At 43.0% G+C, this 22,633-nt stretch overlaps 1 protein-coding gene across 1 annotated transcript in view; it reads left to right on the top strand.

Moving 5' to 3' along the window:
- Positions 1-22,633, top strand: part of LOC144790854 (uncharacterized) — a 399,375-nt gene that overhangs the window by 25,873 nt on the left and 350,869 nt on the right. The window contains exon 2 of the mRNA XM_078665519.1: positions 13,996-14,309. Coding sequence (XP_078521645.1) covers positions 13,996-14,309 — 314 coding nt within the window. The remainder of the gene's footprint in view (positions 1-13,995; positions 14,310-22,633) is intronic.

Raw genomic sequence — 22,633 nt, 5'->3', positions numbered from 1 at the left:
CAAAGTCAGATTTGGCCCAGCCATTTCCTGATTACTCACCCTGAGAATAATCACTTGGGGAGTTAAATCCACCCCAAATCCCAACATATTTCTGAGCCGTTTACCAATCTCGGTGTGGAGAAAAACAAGTTTAGGACATGTAGCAAACACATGCTGTGGGCGGCTAGAGCTCCACATCGAGAGCAATGCACACCTGAGACTCCCTCCCATCTAAAGATTTGTGCAGGTGTAATATATAAATTGAACCAAGTTTGAAAATATTGTACTTGCAAATTAGCCAAAATAAATGCTGTTTGACCCAACAGGAGGGAGTCATCACATTCTCTGGTTCCCGCTTGCAGGAGATCATGCCAGCGATTTGTGTGTTTTAATACATCATCTCCCATTTCTTTACTGAGTAATTTATAAATTGTAGACAATGTTGGCTGAGCCCCCAGTAAAGTATACAATAAAGAAACTTTACTACAGCTATCTACTTTCTTAGTCAGGAAATCCCTTAACTGTAAATATTTAAAAAAAAGTGATTATGCCTGATCCCAAATTTCCCTTTAATTGTATTGAAGGAATAGAGGTTATGTTATTGTTATGTTATTGAATTCTTTTATGGCGCATGACTCACCCAGGGGCATCTCAGCGCTGTAACAATAGAAATCCGGCAGACAAGAGCAGAACGTGTTATACCATGACCTGGTTAGAATAAGAATGTTTTTAATTGTTTCCTGAAGATCAAGTAGGTGCTGGATTGCCGCAAAGCAATCGGTAAAGAATTCCAAAAATTAGGGGCGATGTAGGAAAAGGCTCTGCCGCCTGTACGGGTTAGCCTAATCCGTGGAATCTTCAGGAGAGCTAGATCATTAGATCTTAGGTTTCGTTCATGAACTTGTTTAAAAAGTTTATTATGGAGGTATGCTGGTCCCTCTCCTCTGAATGCTTTAAAGGCAAGACAGCATACCTTAAAGACAGATCTCTTTTGGAAAGGAAGCCAATGTAACTGTCTGAGCAGGGGGAGGGAAGGGGATCCAGACGGTGCATTCAAAACCATTCTGGCAGCGGTATTCTGTATAACCTGCAATTTAGCTAGAGTGGTGGTACCTATTTCTGCCAGCAAGGCATTGCCGTAATCTAACCTGCTCCCTACCATGGCCTGTACCACGGTACGGCGATGATCTAGAGGGAGATATGGAATAATTCTACGTAACAGGCGTAGGTTATGATAGCACGTCCCTACTATATGCTTAACATTATTTTTCATGTTTAGTGAATTATCCAGCTGGATTCCCAGACTTTTCACTGAAGTGGCGGGTGTAGGCGCTTCTCCTAACTCTAGGGGCCACCATTCCGACGTCCAGGATCGAGCATCCTTTCCTAACAGCATGAGCTCTGTCTTCCCAGGATTCAGTTGTAGGCACCGTTCATTCATCCAATTAGCAACCGCTAGCATACCAGCCGAGAAACGCAGTTTCTCGTCCATGAAATTTTTTCCTATGGGAAATAGTAGCTGCGTGTCATCGGCATACGAGATTATCTCGAAGCCGAAAGATTGGACAATTTTTGCCAATGGGGCTACATACATGTTAAAGAGGGTAGGGCTCAAGCAAGAGCCCTGTGGCACCCCCTTGTTCAATAAGAATTTGCCTTTCGAAACATATGCTCCAAGTGAGGTGGTCTGCCATCTGTCTACTAAGAAGTTGGTCAGCCACTGAAAAGCTTTACCCTCGATGCCACATTCAGCCAGTCTCTCCGCTAAGCGTTGATGAGATATCGTATCAAACGCAGCGGAGAGATCTAAAAGAATCAGGACCGCGGAACCCCCAGCATCGAGGGTGCACTTCAATGAGTCAGTAACCGCCAGGATAGCTGTTTCTGTACTGAAGCCAGTACGAAATCCTGATTGGGAGGGATCCAGTATGTTATTGGTCTCCAAATATTGACTAAGTTGGGTGTTGATTGAGGATTCCAATAGTTTTCCTAAAAGAGGCAGCAGAGATATTGGTCTGTAATTGTTCAACTCATTAGGGTCTGCTGATTGTTTTTTCAGAATGGGGCGGACAGTGGCCTCCTTCCAGGCAGTTGGAATAAGGCCTGTAGAAATGGAGGAATTAAAGATCTTTTGGATGATGGGGGCACAGATTGGAGCTAAAAAAGCCATAACTCTCGGAGGACAGACGTCCCTTGGTGAGCCCAATTTTGCAGTTAGCAGTAGATTGTCTATTTCTGCAAGGGAAATGGTCTTGAACTGGTTTAAAGTAACCTTGGTAGAAATTGGGGGATTTACCCCGTTCAGGTTTAAACAGGAAAAGTTAGAGTGACTAGTGGGGAAATTATCATATATTTTGGCAATTTTATCGTGGAAAAAAGAAGCTATGGAATCACATAATGTTTGGGATTCAAGTGGCGCTTGTTTGCATGCTAGAGGGGAGGAGAAATCCTTAACAATGTCGAACAAAGCCTTGGTGGAGTTCCTGGATTGTTCGATTTGTAAGTGAAGATATGCACAACAAGCTGTTTTTATTGCTTTATGATAATGGGCTAATGAAGCCTTATAGGTTTCCCTATCTTCAGATCGCTTGTCCTTCCTCCACCTTCTTTCCTGTACTTTACACTTTGATTTCAGGGTTTTTAATTCACCCGAATACCAAGGTGCTGTAAGTCGTCTATATGGAAGATGTCCACTTTTTAATGGAATCACTATGTCAAATGTTCCTGTTAATGCCGCATTGAAGCTGGATAGCATGGCTGCAGGATCATGATCATCCGGCTTGATATTAGATGGGAAGGTTTCCTTGAACCTGTCCAAAGTGAGATTATGCCATGGCCGTATGTTTTTGCCAATTTTAGATGTAGGATTGGGCCTATGCTCGGATTCTAATTGCATTAGGATGGAAAATTGGATCATATAGTGACCCGACCAGACAAGAGGAAGTGGCTGTAAAACTTTCAGCTGTTCTGCACTAGTAAAAATAAGATCAAGAGTGTGGCCAGCCCTATGTTTCGGTCCAGAGACCCTCTGTTTGAGCCCAATATCGCTCAAGTTGGAAAGAATCCTCATTACATCAGGATTTTCCACTTCCTCTCCGTGAAACTTTAAATCCCCTAGGAGAATAAAGTTAGTGGAGGCTACTGCCTGCATGGCGATAAACTCAGTGAGAACGGTAACAAAGTTAAGTTTAGAGTTAGGCCCAGGTGGTGTGGAAAGCAGGGCCCCATCCCAGGAAGTTGTTGGGGACACAGATGCTTTAAAGATACCCAGCTCAATTACGTCATTGCTGATAGAGGAAGTCCATAGTACAGTAATATGGGCTTTAAAGGCAATTCCAATACCTCCTCCCAGCTTCTCCTTCCTGTCGAGTTGTATAAACATATACTCTGAGGGTATAGCAAGGTTAATGGCTGGAATATTAGTGGAATTAAGCCAAGTCTTGGTTAAAAAGCATATATCTGGGGGGAGGGTAGAAATCATATCCCAGATTTCAATGGAATGCTTCACCAAGGAGCGCACATTACATAAAATGAGTTTAAGTGTCAGATGATTTTGAATGGACTTGGTAGGTGCATTGTTTGTAACAGGCTCCTCCTGAAGGCTTTGGAATTTACAAATAATACAAGATACCGGCCCATCCAAAATGGCCGGAAAAGAGTGTTTGCACTGACCTCCTGTTTTGGATCTGCTAGATGTACTAAGTTCTATATCCCGCAGTTCCAGACCAGAATAGGTGTAAGGCTTAGCGGGTAGAGCATTGGTAATAATTTGAGCAGTATTTCCTGCCTCATGTTGCGATCTAGCGCGGACGGGCGCAGACGGGCTCTCCTTTGGCGAGCCTTCGGCGCGCCACCGGCGTGTCCGCTGCACGCGTGCGCTGCGCGACAGCATGGGTAGGCTCATCATATAGGGAAGTGAAAGGTCAGGTGGTGTTCCCACAACTAGCCCGCCGACCCTGCACCCACCCAAGATGGCGGCTCCAAAAGTACCCGGTCCTTCCTCGCGTTCCAGCAGCCCTGTATGGAGAATCGGTAGGGTCGGGTGTGGAGGCAAACACAGTAGGGCTTCTAGCGGTGCAACAGCTATTAAAAACAAATAAAACAGATTACGGGCAATAACATTTTTTTAAAAGGCAAAGGTCAGTAATTACAATGTAGTTAAGCTAGGTCCCGGCTTTCCACCTCAGGACTTTCCAAGGTGCTGACGAGTGCGGAGGCGCTCTATTTATGCCCTTCCGGCTCAGGTGGTGTTCCCACAACTAGCCCGCCGACCCTGCACCCACTCAAGATGGCGGCTCCAAAAGTACCCGGGCCTTCCTCGCATTCCAGCAGCCCAAATCGGCTGTATGGAGGATCGGGAGGGTCGGGTGTGGAGGCAAACACAGTAGGGCTTCTAGCGGTGCAACAGCTATTTAAAAACAAATAAAACAGATTACGGGCAATAAAATGTTTTAAAAAGGCAAAGGTCAGTAATTACAATGTAGTTAAGCTAGGTCCCGGCTTTCCGCCTCAGGACTTTCCAATCTTCTTGTCTTCCACTAAATCCCCTAAATACCTCCCTCTTCTTTTGGCCCAATATCTCATATATCCATCGTGAAATATGGCTGAAAGTAAATCATTGTTAGCCGGGGGTATATCTGTGAACCCTTCCCAGATTAAATTTCTTTCGGACTGCGGTCCAGACTCTAAAAGCCCCCAACAATACCTTAAATTTGACCCTTTTAAAATAAGCGAAGTCAATATGGCACATAAGACAGCCTCGAGCTTCTATCCCATATAGTAACTCATATATAGAAATGTTTGATTCTTCCCTCATCTCGTTGTTATGAATAGCTGCGGCCCAATAATACAATTGAAGATTTGGAACCGTCCAACCCCTGCGGTTTCGTGGCAGAGTAATGTATTTTATGGCTCTCCGAGGGCATTGTCCAGCCCATAAAAATCTAGAGATCAACTGGTTTAAAGCTAAAAACCCTGATTTGTTTATTTCAACTGGGATGGCTCTGAACAAATATAGGATTTTTGTTCGAAATAACATTCTGATAACATTGCTCTTACCTAACAGTGTAAGATGTCAATTATTAATTCTAGTAAAATCTATTTAAAATTTCTGCAATAATGGCTCCAAAATAATGTTAACAATTTTATCAACATTAGCACTAATTTCGACCCCCAGATATCTAGCGTTCTGTATTACTCGCTCATCTTCCAGGTCTATTTTATCGTTCTTAACAATTTGTGTTTTGCTATCGGTAAGATGGTACGCTGAAATATTACTAAATTGATTTGCCTCCCTTTCTATCTCCACAAGGACATCTCGCGGGTTAGGTGTAACTATAGCCAGGTCGTCCGCATAGGCTAAGATCTTAGTGTCTCCTCCTTAGTATGTAGAGCCTGGATCATTTCGTTCTCCTCTATTTTCCTGATTAAAGGGCCGATGTAAACGCAAACAATAGAGGAGAGCAGGGACAACTCTTTTGTGTGTAATCTTGACTATGTTGGATGTAGAACCCATCATAGCTATTCTGGCAGTAGGCTCCCGACACATAATCTGAATAGCACCTATATACCCCTCACCCAGCCCCTTTCTCTCCATAGGTGCCCATAGAAATGGCCAGGAGACCCCATTGAAAGCTTTTTCCACATCTAATAGTATTAGAGCCATAGGGTCTCCAGTAAGCTTGGTGGAATCAAAATAGGGCAATAGTCCGTCGAATATGATCTGTCGCGCTCTGTCGTGCTCGGGACAAATCGATGTTGGTATGGAGAAACTAATTTCTTAATAACTAAGGCTAGCCTATTAGCAAGAATTGTAGCATATATTTCTGTGTCACTATTGACCAATGTAATTAGTCGGTAGGAACCCAGTTCGTTAATAAGTTTACCTTTTTTCGGGAGCACCACTATCGTAGCCAATTTCCAAGATTCAGGAGCCTTCTCACCTGATTGTGCCCTTAAAAATATCCCTTGCATAATTTCCAATAGCTGTACAGTGAATATCTTATAGAATTCCCCTGGTAATAGATCAGTACCAACAGCCTTACCTGATGGTATAGATTTGATCGCCTTTCTTACCTCTTCAGCTTTTATGGGTACTTCTAAGATTTCTCTCTACTCAGGGGAAAGCTGTTCCAAGGTTTATCCATATAGATATTCCTCTATTACACTATCCTTGACGTGGAGATCCTTTGTGTATAACTTCTGGTTACATTTTTGGATCCCAGAAAGAACTGCTGCCGGCTCAGTGACCAAACCGATGCTAGGGCCTCTAATTTCAGAGATTCAAGCTTGTACCACCTTCTCTCTAGTGCAGACTGCCAGCATGTGACCTACCCTTTTGTTACTCTCATTTTGCCCGGTTGCGCCAAGTCATATACCTTCCTGCAGCTTTCTTGACTGAAATCTCTGTGGTTGCCGACCTGGCGAGTAAAAACCTTGATTGAGCTGTCTCAGAGTCTACCCCATTAGAGATAGCATCTATCAGATGTGTTTCCGCCATTCCCAGTTCACCATATAGTGTGTAACAGATTTTTCTCTGTCTTTTGAATCTCCCAACCATACTTAGAGGTGTCCCCCCTGACGCCAGCCTTGAGAGTGTCCCAGTCTACATGAATGCTAGTGCTCCCTAAATTTTCTTCAATAAACCTGGGAATCCACAGCGTCATGTGCTGTATATAGCCGTTCTTGCCTTGTAAAGCCCTGTTGAATGTCCAGCGTGCCCGTCGAGATTTAATCTGGATATTTATTTCCAGCACCAAAGGGTTGTGATCGGAGATAACTCTAGGGTATTTGATAATTCTATATCCTTGCAGCAGCTCCTGTGACACAAAGAAATAGTCCAATCTAACATGTATTTGATGTGGAGCAGAAAAATACGTGAAACCCGGGTCATTGGATTCTTGCTTTGCCCAGACATCTGACAGCCCATGAAGTAGGCTAAACTGTGCCAAAGACTTAAAGATTTTGGGTTTACGACCTTGATACACTGCCTCCGTTTGATTAGAAGTTTGACAGCTCATATTGATATTGAAATCCCCGCAAATAATAAGCGGAAGGGACCACCCCACTAATTCCACATTCAGCCATTCAAACATTGCTGGATCATCAAGAACCGAGCCGTAAACCGAACATTGTGTAAACTCGTTATTATCTAGACAACATTGAGTGATTACCCATCTTCCCATTTTATCGGAGCTAAATCGAGAAAACCTAGCTAATCCTTTCCGTGCCTTTACTGCCGCGCCTCTTGCCCTCGTGTCCTGCATGGTTCTGAAGATCAATTGGTAACCTGCCAACTCCAAAACCTCCCGTCTACTGGCTTTGATATGGGTTTCCTGAAGGCAGATGATATCAGCCTTCAAGAATTGGACATCCAAGCTGACACTCCGTCTCTTTTGGGGATTACTTAATCCACAGATATTAATTGAAGCTATTCTGAGCTTATCCATTAGTCGATGAAAGAGGTCCACCCAACATGTGGCATAGCCATACCAATTTACATATACTTCCCACCCTATCACAAAAGCCCGCCCATTTATTTTCTTTAGGATCCCTCCCTCCCCGCCCTCCCAAACCAGATGTTTAAAGTGTGTTTCATTTGGTCCTGACCCAAAATCGAAAACCGGCATGACAGTGAGGTAGAGGCTTTCCTTCTGGTCCTATCCCAATGGAAGAGGTGTTCCTGTTGGGGGCAGGAGCCTTGGGGCCATTGTCCACAGGACTGGTCGGTTCGATCTGGTGATCATTAATCTTACATGAGTAGATGGTCTGGGTTCCATGGAGCTGTCCGGAATTAAACAATTTAGGGGCCCATTATGATGGTGGGCAGACAAAGTCCGCCCCCACCGTCACAGTACATGGGACCGCTGCCAGAGGTGCGGCGGTCCCGCTGTGCCAATTAGGATGTGACCACCACCCTGGTGGTCGCATCCTGCATATTTAACATTGTGGCTGGCGGTGCTTTGTGCTGCACAATGCCAAATATGCATGTTGTGCATTGGCCTGCAAAACGTGACAGGCACCGCGTGGTGCCTGCCACCTTGTGCATGCCAATGTCGGGGGGTACCAAAGGTACCCCCCAAGTGCAGCCCCCCACCCCGGGGAGCCCGTAACAGGCCCCAACAGTGAATTCCCGCATGCCTTTCCATGGTAGAGTCTCCGCCATGGAAAGACATTCTACCGCACCCATCATAATATGGATGGCGGTGCCTGCAAGGCACCACCACCATATTAAGGGCCTTTTCCGCCCGGCAGGCAATCGTGATGATTGCCTACGGAGGTTGTGCTTTTCGGCAACAATCCAACCTTTTGGACCTCAGACTGTTGGCCGAACTCCCTAGGGCCATAGCCCTCCCCAACTAGAAAGGTTAAAAATCTAGGAGTATGGATTGAGGATACACTCAGTGTCAAATACCAGGTGAACTTCGTGGCATTTACCACATCGTACATTATCAAATCATGCAAGAAAATAATGCGCTACTACCTAAGGATGCACAACAGACGGTAGTTACAGCATTGGTAATGTCGAGGTTAGACTATTTTAATAGTCTATACCTCAAGATACAAGAAGGAGCAATGAATAAACTTCAAATGCTGCAAAATGCAGTGGCCAGACTCCTTATGGGCACCCCAAAATATGCATCGGTTAAAACAGAGATCAAAAAACTTAACTGGCTACTGATTAGGAAGCGCACCCAATTTAAGGTGCTATGTCAGCTCTTCAAGGCCCTTCAGGGAACAGGCCCAGACTTTTTAAAACGACACTTCCGTTGGTACTCACCTAAAAGAGCACTTTGGTCCTCAGATGCTAAATTGGTGATGTTACCCCGGACGAAATAAGCTAACTGGGGTGGAAGAAGCGTCCTTGCCAATGCTGCTAAAACATGGAATACCCTCCCAATACATCTAAGGCACATGACAAATCTGATGGCATTCAGGAAGGCTTTAAAAACATGGCTGTTCACAGACTAGCCCATGCAACACACTAATCCTATGATCCCTCTCGAGTTCTTCACCCCAGCGCCATGACACCTCCGGGTAGCAGCTGCGCTCTGCAAATGTAATTAACATTAACATTACATTAACCTGCTCCTAACTGCTTTCTTTGTATCCTTTTCATTGAATTTTCTCTTCAAAATATTTTTTTCAATTCCCTGTCTGTTTCATTTCCCAGTAACCAAATCCCTTTTTCCAGCAGTCCAGTCCCATCCCATGTTAAGGATGTGCACGAATGGAGATATATTTGCACCCCATTAGGGTTTGATTGTAGTAGGTAAAGGTTAACGGTGACATTTAACACACCTCCCTGCTCTTCTGTTCTTCACACAGATGGCAAGGATTTGCTGAATGAAGATTTTCTGCTTAGGACTTGAGATACATATAGTGGGGTGATTGGTGCTCGGTAACTGCAAGCCAGAGTCACTCTGTCCTTTTCTTTTCTTGAGAAAGAACTAGGCTAATATGTGTATTTGTTTCTGTTTGATCTGGGCCCGTTCCTGCTCTACCTGCTCATAGGGGAGAGGTTTGCTATGAAAGTAATATGCATACTGTTAGTTATAGGGACTTTGGTGGACATCAAACTGTACTGCTTTATGAAGAAGCAGCTAAGGTACGACAGAACATTTATCACCTGCAGAGTGGCTAGGGTCATTTGCCTGTATAGTTCAAGTTCATTTCAAATTGTTGGCCCGTGTCTGTGAGATTTTTGTTTTATTTAAAAGCTAGCGCAAGGTCTTGTAAGCTTTGATGTTTATCTAGCATGCAAGTAAGTCTTTGTTTTCTTTAAGCAGCGTGAGGACTGTGTTCCTTCAAGGCATTTGTAACAGTTGTGAATCTTTGTGTTGCTTGCAGTGTGCGCTACTATATTGTATTTTCCAACTTGGGGGAAAGAACAAGTTCAGCTCAATATGTCTTCATTAATTGTAGTCATAGAGCCTGATTTTGTACCCGGGCAAAGTCACATAAAATGATGGAAAGATTTGCTAACTCTTACAAGGGTATTTACTTTCTATTGCAAAATGTATTTTGGCCTGAAAATATGCCATTTTGCTGTGGACAAATAGTGAATTGCACTGATTTGTGCCACTTTGCGTCAAGGGAGTGTTTCTTAGGTGTAACTTGGTGGGTCAGAATAAGCACCCATAGTTTTTGATGCAAACTCCCAGCTACTACGATAGGTAGACCAGGCTTTGCATAAACTTTTTTGCCCCTTTGAAGTAGGGGCTAACAAGGGGAAATGATTTCATTTTTCCAAACATACTGTTCAGCACATATGCAATGAGGGGAGTGTTTAAGAGTTTGTCTAGCCAGAGTTTTGTAGTGGCAAGGTAGGCTTCCTGTTAAAATCTTATGCTAGGCAGCATGCCCAGACCTGTGCACAATAGTTCAAGACAGACAGCATACGAGCACAAGGGCACTGAGCAGTAGCAGGCCATTTTTAATAAATATGGCTACAAGCTCCTTTCTCTTCCTTGTACAACCAAGCAGCACAGTGCCCGTGGTCGGTTGATGTGCTGTGCTGCGCAAAAAATAAATACATCTACCCAACAATGAATTGTACAGGTGATGTTGCCAAGTGTCAAGCCTTGTTTCAGCACAATATGTTCAAGCTTCTTTTTGATATGGAAGAAACAGGAATGAACATTGAATGAAAGTTGAACTCGGTGATCCTGGGGCTGTATCTATTTTAGTGTGCAGGCTCAAAAAGGGTACATACATCAATTTTTGCTGAAACTACACCACCTGGAACCCATGGTAGGCAACATGGAGCAGTGGCTGTCTCTTCATGTTCCTGAGCTGTACTGTCTACCACTTATAAATGTACTCATTCATTTTCTGAGATAATGTGAGCACTTAAAGAGGGGCAGTTTCACCACAACCAGCTCATGGACCTCTTTGATGTGATCCATGTTCCCAATATTGGAGTTGAGGTTGGCCCCTGCAGTGCAGTGACCTTGTGGAATGTTGCAAAGGCATAATAAGTGTCTTAGTCCAAGTGGGTCATACCGGGAGCCCCCAGTGCTTAGATGTACAAACTTCATTGATACTGTTTGACATCAGAGTGCGCCAAAGAAGTAAAACTGCAGCAAAATCCAGTGTTTTCCAGTTTCTACTCAAAAACAAAAATGCAGAAGGGGCCATCTTAAAAACATACTTAGAGACAGATAAATCCATGCATTTGGGGACCAGTCAACCAACTATGCTTGTTATGCTGAGGGGCTTTTGCCTCCCTGGTGTGACACTGATCACAAGAGTTTTGGGAGTAGAGGATTTTAGTCCATGGTAAGGGTGAAGGCCATATACTGTGCTGGGAGACTTCAAAGCCATTCCTAGTGGGCTGTGGCAGTGAATATGTTGAAAGGCTTATAGTCCACTATTCAAGGCTCAACACCATGTCCAGTGGGATCTGGAGTAGAGAGATCAAGGGCAGGAGGTTTTAAAAGATCAACTCATGTGCAGAGAGATCACTGGACATGGCTATCAATCATGTTCTGGATGCAGTGGAACGGGGCAAAGAGTGTGGCTTAAGCCCCCCGTACCATAGCCCTTTAGGAACACATACAACTTGTGCACTGTGGGCTCTGGCTTGGAGATCTGAAAGAGGGATTGCCAAAAGCCCAGCCCCTGGACCCAGACTTTGCAGTCCTTGGCCTGAGGACTTGGTGGAAAGGCGGATCAAGCACAGGGCTGAGCTGAAGCGAACCCTCTTTGCACAGAATTCGCTGTGTGTGGTCGAATGCATGTCTAGAATGGGCTGGGGGCATGGCAATCATGCACAGGATGCAGTCGAAGTCCATGCTCTGTGCCCAACTGTCAGTAAGCAGTGAGTCTTAGGGCAGATCAAGCCAAAGCCACAAATTGTGACCAGAGCCTGCTTGAGTCATCTTAAAGCCTTGTCCTGTGGATTTTGGGGTAGAAGAACTTGGTGTGGAATAGGATGGTGACGGTTGGTCACACCTGGTCCCTAAAGCAACTCATCACAGATGAATCTGTGTCCAGTGGGCTTTTCAGGTCATGAGTACTTGGAAATTCAAGGTACTTCTCAAAGTTTTTCATCAAAAGCCTCACAGATCCTCTGAAAAAACGTTTGTTAAAGAAAAATATAGTTATGTGCTTGGATCAGTTGTTAATCAGTGAAAAACAGAATTCCTAAAAATGTCCCTGCCGAAGCTTCAGTTGAGTGGACGTTCTGTTTGGGGCTTAGAACTTAAATAACTCGCAAATTCCCAGTGACATTACCGGCAGTCCACATCACCGATCAAAGCATCGCAACAGTAGCTGAAAGCGCTTTTTTCAGAGAGGCCTCTAAGGTGCAAGGCTGCACATGCACACATTTTAAAGGCAGCAGTAACAAATAGCCACTGCAGAGTTGAATAGAATGAATCTATGAAAGATACCAATACTCGAGAATTACCATTAAATTACCATTTTTCTTACCAGTCTGACATGGAAGAGTGATGAAAGAATGCCTTACTCTTCCTGGCAACCAGAGGTAGAACTACCTGCAGAAATATGCATTTAAATTGCAGATTTTCCATCTATGACTGAGGCGGACACTGGGATTGCTTTATCTTTAGCTTCACGCTCCTTAGGCAACCACGGGTTCCTAGAGACTCTGGGGGAAGGTAATTTAGCTTCAACCTTTTATTCATCCTAGTTGGGCGTCCACTAAGGGAGAAGGGCTGAAAGGGGTTTGTTTAGCTTCCAGCAGGGTCGGATTGGCAAGGCAGGCAATCTGCCATTGCCCGAGGGGCTTGTGGCAAAGGCCAGGTGGTGGGCTGTTTTGTTTTCAATTGCAAATAAAACCCCAACATTTGCCTGGGCCACCTTGGCCTCTGATGCACAACCCCAAAGGCTGCTGAAGGCCTAGAGCAGAGGTCAGACCTCAATATGACCAAATATAGACCTTTGATGGATCATTGTTATGCACAGTAGGACAAGGGTCAACCTGAGCAGGCACAGCATGTGGGGGTTCTCCTCCCACCCTGAGTCACTGAGCACGACAATGAGGCCTTGGGGAGTAGCACTGCAGGGTTTCAGCATCACAGCTAGCACTAACGTTACATGGGGGTGTAGTGAAAGGGGGCTGTGCAAGGAGTCAGATTAAAAGTGTTGGCCTCTGCTTTTGTCTCCAGCAGGAGACAGAAGAGCCTGGGGTGTCTGCTGCCACCTTGCCATCTTCAAAACTGCGAGGGGGCTTCCGTTTTCCAATTAGAGAAAATTTAAAAAAAGAACGCTAAGAACCAAATTAAGCAAAAAGAAAACTTTTTAACTACTCAAAACAATTGTTTTTTTACGACATTACTGTGAAAAACATTCATCATGGGGCAAAATGACAAAGGGGAGGGAGAGTATATATGGGGGGGAGTAACAAAATGGAATGAGCGAGGGGCGCATTGTGGAAACAAAAGGAAAAGTGAGACGTGGAGAAGAATGCCAAAAGAAGGGAAGAGAAAAAGGAAATTGAGATAGGAAAATAACACCCTGATACTAACTAACCAACATTTTAGGAAACGTCATTATGCATAAGTGTGGGCCACATTTTCGTTTGGTGCCTGGGCCTAATTTTGATACCAATCCGACCCTGACTTCCAGTGTTGTATTCCAGTGGTAGTATAGTGAGTATGGTAAGCAAGGGGAATCTTACATTGTCTCTTGCTTTATTATTCATAGATATGGCATTGCCTGGTTGGGAAATCTTTGGTTTTAATTCCTTTGTTTAGATCATGGTTCCTTCAAGGTTTGTCAATCACCTTGAAACCGAACTACGCTAGTTTCAGTAAATAATATAGCTCACCAGGTTGAGCACCTACTGATGCTACTGAGATGAGTGAAATTACAGATCACAGGTTTGCTCAGTTGGTCATCCTGTCTGGGCTGGGAAAATCAGTGTAACTATATAGACTCAGCACGTCTGTATTAGAAATCTGCACATATAAGCATGTAATATAATTGTGTTATTTACTACCAAAGAGGCGTGTACTGTCTGTGACGTCTGTTTACTCTCCATGTCCACAGGTTGCTCCTTGCACCTATCCATTGGCCTGGACGTCATGGATTATCTGCATTCGGACCTTCCAGCACGACTTGAAACGCTGTTGCGCACTGTCTTCTCTATGAGGAACACCAGCTGCGTCAGGCTGGTGCCGTCAATCAACATCCAGACAGTGGGCCGGGAGGGCCAGACCCTCTTCGAAGTCCAGCTCCAGGACTACCAAGATAGTGCGCTGCGTGATCTGCGCCAGGCCCTGTCCTTCAAGCGCACCTACCTGAACCAAGCCTTTCTGGGTAGCTTCCTAGCCCCTGCCAGCAGCGTGGAAGCCAGCGCGAAGGTAGGGTGGCCTAAGCCTTTCTGGGTAGCTTCCTAGCCCCTGCCAGCAGCGTGGAAGCCAGCGCGAAGGTAGGGTGGTCTCTGGGTCTGTCCTCCCTTGGGACAGGGGCTGGGTGACCATGGAAGAGGATGAGAGAGATTGATAGGATATAAACCTCTTAATATCTTACGCTATTGGGAATGTCCAACATTGCTGGCCTGCAGATACAGATGAAGACAAACTTTTCAATATGATGGTGCTGCCCATGTGTCTGGATGAAGGTATTTTTCCCATTAAAGCAGTAAGGCCCCCCCATAGCACTGATGATTATAGGATGGTTCTCTGAGCAAAGGTCATTACTTTTAAGATGCTGCCTCATTAAACCCGTAATCATACACAAGAGAAAATAATTCAGTCACCTTTTACATGGTGTAGGTTCTCCATAGCTCAAAAAATATATCTCAAAACTGCTCCTCCTTACTGTTTTAGAGATTTTCTGCCGTGTTGTTTGAGCATGTTTAGTGAACCTTCCACAACAATAAAATGTGAGAAAGTGTGGCTCCTCTATGCTTTTCTGGTCATTAAAAGACACAAGGGAGCATTGACCATCCTAAAACCAGAGTACAATTGTATCAAATTCTCAAGTGTTGTCAGCACCCTAAAAATAATTTAGTGTTGTCTAAAAATGTGTATTTTCAGAACCTGCTTCTTATGTTTAGATTTGCTTTGCTATCATCAATGGTTAGAGTTCCTGAAGGGTTCTTTGCTAAAGCAATGGGTGATTCTTACAGTCACATATGCATTGTATTCTATTATGTCCAATATGGGAACATCCAAGGAGTAGGCATGTCAGTCCAATTTTAGTTCCTTTAAGATTTAGGAGTTGCAGACTTGCTTCTTACTGCTTTGTTACGTTGGGAACTACATATCATATTTGTATTCTAGTGGTCAGTTTTTAGGTTGGGCAGTATTCACAAGTAGGAAAATCTGGAAGTTTTATAAATCTTATTTACGATGCTAAGGAGTATGAAGTTATGGCTTGCTATCATGAAAGCGATTAATGCATTTGTTTAGTGATAGGTTACATCCATCAAAACCTTATTTGACATTACAAAGTTCGCAGTTTTACACACATTATTCACTCATTCGCGGATATGTGTCTGTAGAACATTGAGACTCATATTTTTGAGTGGACTTGGAGGGATTCCTGGACTATATTCAACACCTGTGCTCGTGGCGTGAGAAATGTTTTGCACGCCCATAAATGGACAATCCAAGAATAATATGAGCCTCAGGGGTATGAGAGCACATTCCAGAAGAATGAAAAATGCCCTCATTCCACCTCAAAAACGCCCCAAAAGGGTGATCAGACATCTGCACATGCAAACATACATATCCCAGGATCTCGGGAGGCCACGGGGTGATTGTAAACACAAGCGTACTACAGGCTGCTCCCAGCAGCCTACAGAAATGTAAACTACCGTGGTGATTGTGAACACACATGGCCCATTGGACCATTGCCACAGTAGCAATGTTATTTATGTTCAAAATGGTTTGAGTTCTGAGAATGGTATTTGACCATGTTCCCCACTTCTACCCCATGAACCCAGCCTCCATTCCTACTGATCAAAATAGACTCTAACATTTGCATCACTACCCCCAAGCCCAGCTGCAGGGTGAAAGGCAGACATTTTTTGTCGATTTGATAAAGGAGCAGTGATTTCTAGTTTAATAATCGTGGCATTTTGACTGCAGAGTTATGGTCAGATTTCACTTGATGTGCTTAGAGATGATTTGTTTTGTACCAAAGGTTACCTATGTTGGTCCGGAGCTACATTGTCTGTGCCATCCATAGTGATCTGATTGATAATGTCGATTGTGATGTGATCTGGGATTCCACCAATGATGTCATTGATTATGCCATTTGTTATTGTCATCTGTGACGTGTGAGATCATAAGCAGTGCATTGCAGGCGATTACAAAAAAAAAATCTTTACTGGGTATTTAACATTTACAAAGTAAGACCTACTTTTAATGTGTTGATCGCCATTACTGTATTTAGGAACATTTTATATAAACATATAACACAGTTTACTACAAATGAACATGTAGGGCCCGATTCACAAGGGTAACTGAGACGAAAGTCTAAATTTCAACTCTAGGTATTCGAAAAAGGGCATTTACGAGTAGTACAGTTAGACTTTTGTCTTAGTTTAACTTAATTTTTGGTCTTAGGTTTAACTGAGTCCAAAAGTTACGTTAAACTGAGATAGAATTCTAACTTTGCTACTTGTAAATGCCCTTTGTGAATACCGAAAGTCATAAAGTTAGGCTTTCGTCTCAGTTTACGTTTGTGAATCGGACGTAGATCTTATATCTTTCATACATTCTGGTATATTCCAGCAGTGAACAGCACGGAAGAGCACATTAATAGTCTATGTGAAACACTGTGCCATCATTAATCTGCTGTGACATGTTAAAACAGACTTATTTTATTTATTTATTTATTTAATGCGATTTTATATAGCTCGAACTTTACCCGAAGGTGTCACAGCGCTTTACTAGAACATAGTCAGGTACAGTCATGAAAGTTAGATGTGGGTACCCAGGAAACCCCTATAAATTAGCATGTACTTCAGCTATATCCGTTAGGATTCACAATTCACACATTTGCATGCAATGTATATATCGCAGCAGTAGTTGTATGACTGGATTATGTATCACTGGGGAGAACTAGTGAGATCCCACGGGGCGGCAGCCGCGAAGCCATCAGAATTATATAGTAGATTGATCAGAGCCACATTGACCCCTGCACTCCCTTGCATGTGACTCATTATAGGGAAGTAATCTCAGGGGAGTTTGGTGTTATCACTGATCTTGCTCTTAAGAGCCAGCAGAATGTCTTTCCACGGCCTTGCGATGTAGTGTTTTCTGGGACCTCTTGCTTCCTCCCTCTTGAAGACTGTAATTTCCACCTCCACTAATTTAAAGATCGATCTAAGCCATTGTTTGACCCTGGGTGGATAAGGAGATTTCCGACTAGAGGTGATTGCTCTCTTGGGGACGAGTAATGCTATGACCATAACTCTAGATTCCTCTCTGTGGTGCTTTGTATGTTTAAAGAGACCCATAAGGCTGAATTCAAGGCAGCACATGCCACTGCCTCCAAGCGTGGTACAGAAAGGGCTGCAAACCGTGCTTCAGACAGCTACTATGTGATGGCAATCCCAATATCTGTTTTTATATCCGCTCCATTCTCATGACATCTGATACATTCAGGATTTTCATTCTGAAAGATATTGTGTACTAACTTACAAGTCAAGTACACTTTTTCAAGAACATTAAATTGTATATACTTGAAAATCGCATTGCAGGGTGTCCTAGGCAAGGGAATTGTCCTATTCCTTATGAATGAGAGCTCTGCCTATATTAGCCACCCAGTCTTACCTGGGTTTGGACAGGAAGGGACCTGAATATGATTGTATAGCCTTTCGGAGCTTCATTAATAGTTTTCTTATTGATTCCATACTATATAATGCCTGTACTAGATCGCAGAGAGACGGTTTGGTGTCAGTGATGACCTAGTGAGAGTGTAGTGCTCTGATCCACTTCCTGTGTGCTAGGAATTGTCCAGGATGTAAACTACATTGCTCCATCAGGGATTGAAAGGGAAGTAGAATGGCATCCTAGAGCAAATTGACAATTGACAGAAGTTCCACATTTTCCCAGGTCTCAATTTTGTACCTGCAAAGGTCTTGTCTATATTCCAGGATACTCTGCAAGGGAATGGCCATATGGTTCTGGTTGACTAATACGTTTTAATCTTCTATAACAAAATAATGCTAATCCCAATAGACTTGACAGGGGTGTAAATAGCGGAAAGAGAGAGCTCCGGTAGCTCTGCAACTTTTAAGTGAGTCGATGCCAGGGCCGCTTCAGCCGAAGAGTGCTCCACCAACCAGCATGAAGACCATTGGAGTTATGCCACCAAGTAGTAATATTCAAAGTAGGTGGTACCTAGGTCCTCCTGCACGAGAGGGAGCCTTAACTTGGCCAATGAAACCCTTTGCCAACCTGTATTCCTATCAGGTACCCAGTACACAGTCAATGGATCGGAAGAACCTTGACGAAAGACAAAAAAGTAAGTTAAAAAACAGATTCAATAGTCTGGGTCGTATAATCCTTTTTGCAAGGGTAATTATGCCAATTGTAGTGTTCAGCATAGGCTTCCAAAAGGTTATTTGAGATCTAAGTGTTCTAGGTCTCTGTGGTATACTTTAGTTCTGACTAAGTTCTGTTGTGCGAAGGAGCATATGTTTTATCTTCTCCTCGGTTCACTTAACAAGGTCCGCAAGCTTGTGGCCGTCCTGCAGGAGGTTAAGATATGATGCGACTGCATATATCTTGTATCAAGAAAGTCCCTGTAGTACGTAGCAGCCTCTGATTGCTGAGGGAAATTATCCCTGAGGGGTTTCTGCACAATTCAAGGGGTGAACTAAACAACAATCCAATATATGCAAGCAACAGAAATGCACTGTGATTAAGTAATGGGCACATACAACCGAATAAAATTAATTTCGAAATTTATTCAAACCTCCCAACTGGGTTACAATCTAAAATAAACTTAAAACCAACTAAAAAAAAACCTTTTATGAAAAGGTCTCATATTTAATCAATTACTGCATATATCTTGGCCACAAATGCAGTTCTAGTTGTAGCGATAGCTGCAGGATTTGGTTGCGATTGATTGCTACTGCTCCTGGTATGGTGGTGGTCACCTGTTGTTAAGCGCGGGCCTGGGGTGAGGGGGGCGCAGCCTGTGCATGTGCCATGTAGCTGTTGCCTCTTGTCCTTTCCATGGGGGCAGTTGGCGTCCCACTGCGTCCTCCAGTCTTGGAGTTCTGACCCCTTTAAGCCTGTCAGTCACCACAGAGGGGGACGAGGGGTAATGTGAGGTGTCATTATTGGTGATGGAAGATCCCCCCCTCCACTCTCTGGTTGGCACAAGTAGCTATGTAGAAGGTGCAATCACTGCCAAGTGGTTTGATGCAAGAGAATCAGGCAACCTTTGTTGCAGTGGACTTGGTATGCATTTTCAATTGAATGGGCAGAAGAAATGTGATTGCCGTAGGTAAGGAGTATAATGTAAAAATACATGCTGTTTCCTTTTCTGATCTAGCATGTACTACTAGAACACATTTAAATCTTTCAGCCAAAGGCTCTGAGGAAAAGTATATCCAAGGCAGCAATCAGGCTTGAACTGGTGAAGGCTTGGGATAACATATATGGAAAGTGCCCATATCTCATCTAAATTTTATGCTTTTCATCATGCCACCCTGAGTACAATGTGTAGATTTATTGCTAAGGAGATAATGTCGGTCAGAAATATCTATTATATGTTTGTTTTAAGGGTAAACCATGTGTTAACTGTATTAGATGCTGTGAAAGATTAAGTTTGAACTTAAGAATCTAGATAGAGTTCATATGAAACCATGTTAAATTAAATTACTAGAATGTGTGGGTAAAATCACGACTATACCCTAATGAAATATAACTAATCAGTTCATTTTGATTTGTAATTTTGCAATACTTAGAAAAATGCAGTTTGACTTAGTGACATGTATGGACCGAAATGTTAGGTGATTTATATTAGTTTAAAATCTGTGACGGTCTTCCGACAGGAGTGACGTCCTGGAGAAAATAGGACACGTCTTGTTATTCGTGTTGAAGTATGCAGATACCTATATTCAACTGAAAGTGCTACCTTGGAAAATACAACAGTTGGTCTTACCTGCCCTGCCCTTTTCTGATACCCCAACACAAGTTCTATCACAAGTTATTTCTTCAAAATTATACCTTACAATAACCTGGTTTACAGTGAAGCCTATATTTTTTAAAGGGAAAATAGGGGACTTGTGGCATATATTTTAATTTGGAAATATATAAAGCCTAATTTCAAAATAAGGGCTTTCTCTTTCTAACTGACCAACATTTTATGCCGAATTTTTAAGGGGTTTAACCTGTGTTATCATGGAGCTAGCTTACACGCATAGAATACCCCATCTGTGCACTACCAATGCGCAGCTTTAAGGCTCTCGAATTCCTTTTTGTGCATCACCATGCAACACACGACAGTCACTCACAGGCATGTTACACCAGCACATAAAAAACATTTTCCAAATCACCAGTCTGTTTATTTGTGAGTCTATTTTTAAACGGTATTTTTTTGTGGTGTGCAGAAGATGATTAAAGGCGTCTCATGGGTTTCATCTGAAAGGTTTGATAGCATGTAAGAGTGGGTTTGTTGGCCTATTATTATTCTTTTTGTTGGCAAATGATGGTGGTTCTGTGCACATGTAGAAATATCATTTATTTAATAATATTTTTATTGTGTAATGTGTACTTACTGTATGGAACTGGTGAGACATTGAGAGGACGTGCTAGGATGGGTATTAAAGTTGACAGTCCAGCTCGGTTGGGAGACGAGGTGAAGGCAGTGCTTTAACGCATGAATTTCATTTCTGATTATTTTTTTATGCCAAACTACTGCTAACCTGTTAGTCCACCTTAACTCCCTTTCAACATTGGAGTTGGTTCATCCTGCTCTGATTTCAATCATGAGACATTTCACAAAGTAGCACAAGTGATCCTGATGTCAGTAGATTCTCCACTGGCTGGAGAGGGGACTATTCTGTAGTTGATTGACGTTCTGACCTCATTGGTAAACAATCTCCAATTAAAGCACCACAATGTTTCTTCTTGTAAATCCACATTCTTGGATTGAAGAGGGTTCTTTTCCACTGTGCCCAGTATTTATTCATTTTAGATTTAACAGTACATATTTACTTGCAGCTACTACAAAGTAATTTGCGGGAAATCTCAGGGAAGGAAAGTAGCAAACTGAACAGTTCAGTCTTGGGAGTTTGTAAGTGGTCGAGTGGTTGGGTAGATGCGGGAAACATCCTTTACGACGCAACTTTTACCACGCAGTGCCTATACAATGCAGGATTTACAACGCAAGTCATTACAACGAATTGCGCTGGGGGGCGCTCTAGGATAGGTAATAGTTTAATTTACTATCCAACACCTTCGCTACTATCCACGGGGACTGGAGTTGGAATAGTAAATTAAGCAGTCTCTTTGCCTCTGCTGATTTGAATAAGATATTCCAGTGGAAAAGCCTTAGTTTGAGGTAGTGGTACACTGTCCTGGCACTTGCAAGCAGCACACAGTGTAGGGCCTTATGCATCTCACCATCACTTATGCATCTCACCATCAAATTGAGCATTGTCAGCCCGTGGGAGAAACAAGCAGGTATCTAGGTATGGTATTAGGATAATGTTAGATTATTGTCTGAAATAAATATTGTGTCTTAAATATAGTTTAGAAAAATATTGTCCCATTGGAATCAATAACAAGAAAACATTTACCCAGTGGAGCAGTGTTTTGTAAACGATATTTAGGACACAATATTTAAGTCAGATAATATTTCTGTGGAAGATGTTCTGACATACAACTGGTCCTTGTCTTAACACATACACCACACTTGCTTTTAACAGCTTAACTTCAAGGATTGACTACTGTTCCCTCTTAACCAGCATGCCTGTCTCCTAAATTGATTAAAGACTCGCTCGTTTGCGAAGTGTGTAAAACGAATCTAGGGAGGCTATCTAACAAAGTAAGGCAATAAGAATGTATTTTGTTTGGTTTTGAAATTTCTGTATAACAGAAGAGATTCTCCTCATCTCAGACATTTCAAGATCTGGCCTTTTCCATACAGGTGCGAAATATAGAGCGCTAGCAGGGGAAAATTGATACTCCCTACAAAAGAGATCGTGCAGTGAAAGAGCCTGGACAATTAACTATTCCACATATTGGGCCAGATGTAGGAGGCCCAATACCGGTCGGTAACGGCCGATTTTTGTCGTTACCGACCGGTATTTGGAGTTTCAGATGTAGGGGGCCTTAAATTTACCGATTCTGTAAATTACCGAATCGGTAAATTTACCGAATCGCAAATATGTGATGTAGGTGGCACTGAAAACAGTGCCACCGGCCCTTAAGAAATCGTTATTTACCATGACATACTATATTATGGTAAATAACGAATTCTTGTGTACATGCACATCTGTGCATGTACACCTGTGCCATGTGGCACACATACATGCCCTTAGGGGATTCTGAGTAGGTAGTCTTCTGATCTTCCTTACATATATATATATATATACACCTTTCTTTCTTAAAAAACCCAGTTATGTTTTGTATAGCATTGGGAACCCTTTTGTAAAGAATGTGTGACAAAATGGAGAGATAATACTGTCACAGAATGTGCAGCATAATGGCTT

This window comes from Lissotriton helveticus, chromosome 11 (assembly GCF_964261635.1).
Source record: "Lissotriton helveticus chromosome 11, aLisHel1.1, whole genome shotgun sequence".
Taxonomy (NCBI): Eukaryota; Metazoa; Chordata; class Amphibia; order Caudata; family Salamandridae; genus Lissotriton; species Lissotriton helveticus.
Note: the sequence above shows the minus strand (reverse complement) of the source record. Positions and strands in the feature narration are given on the sequence as shown.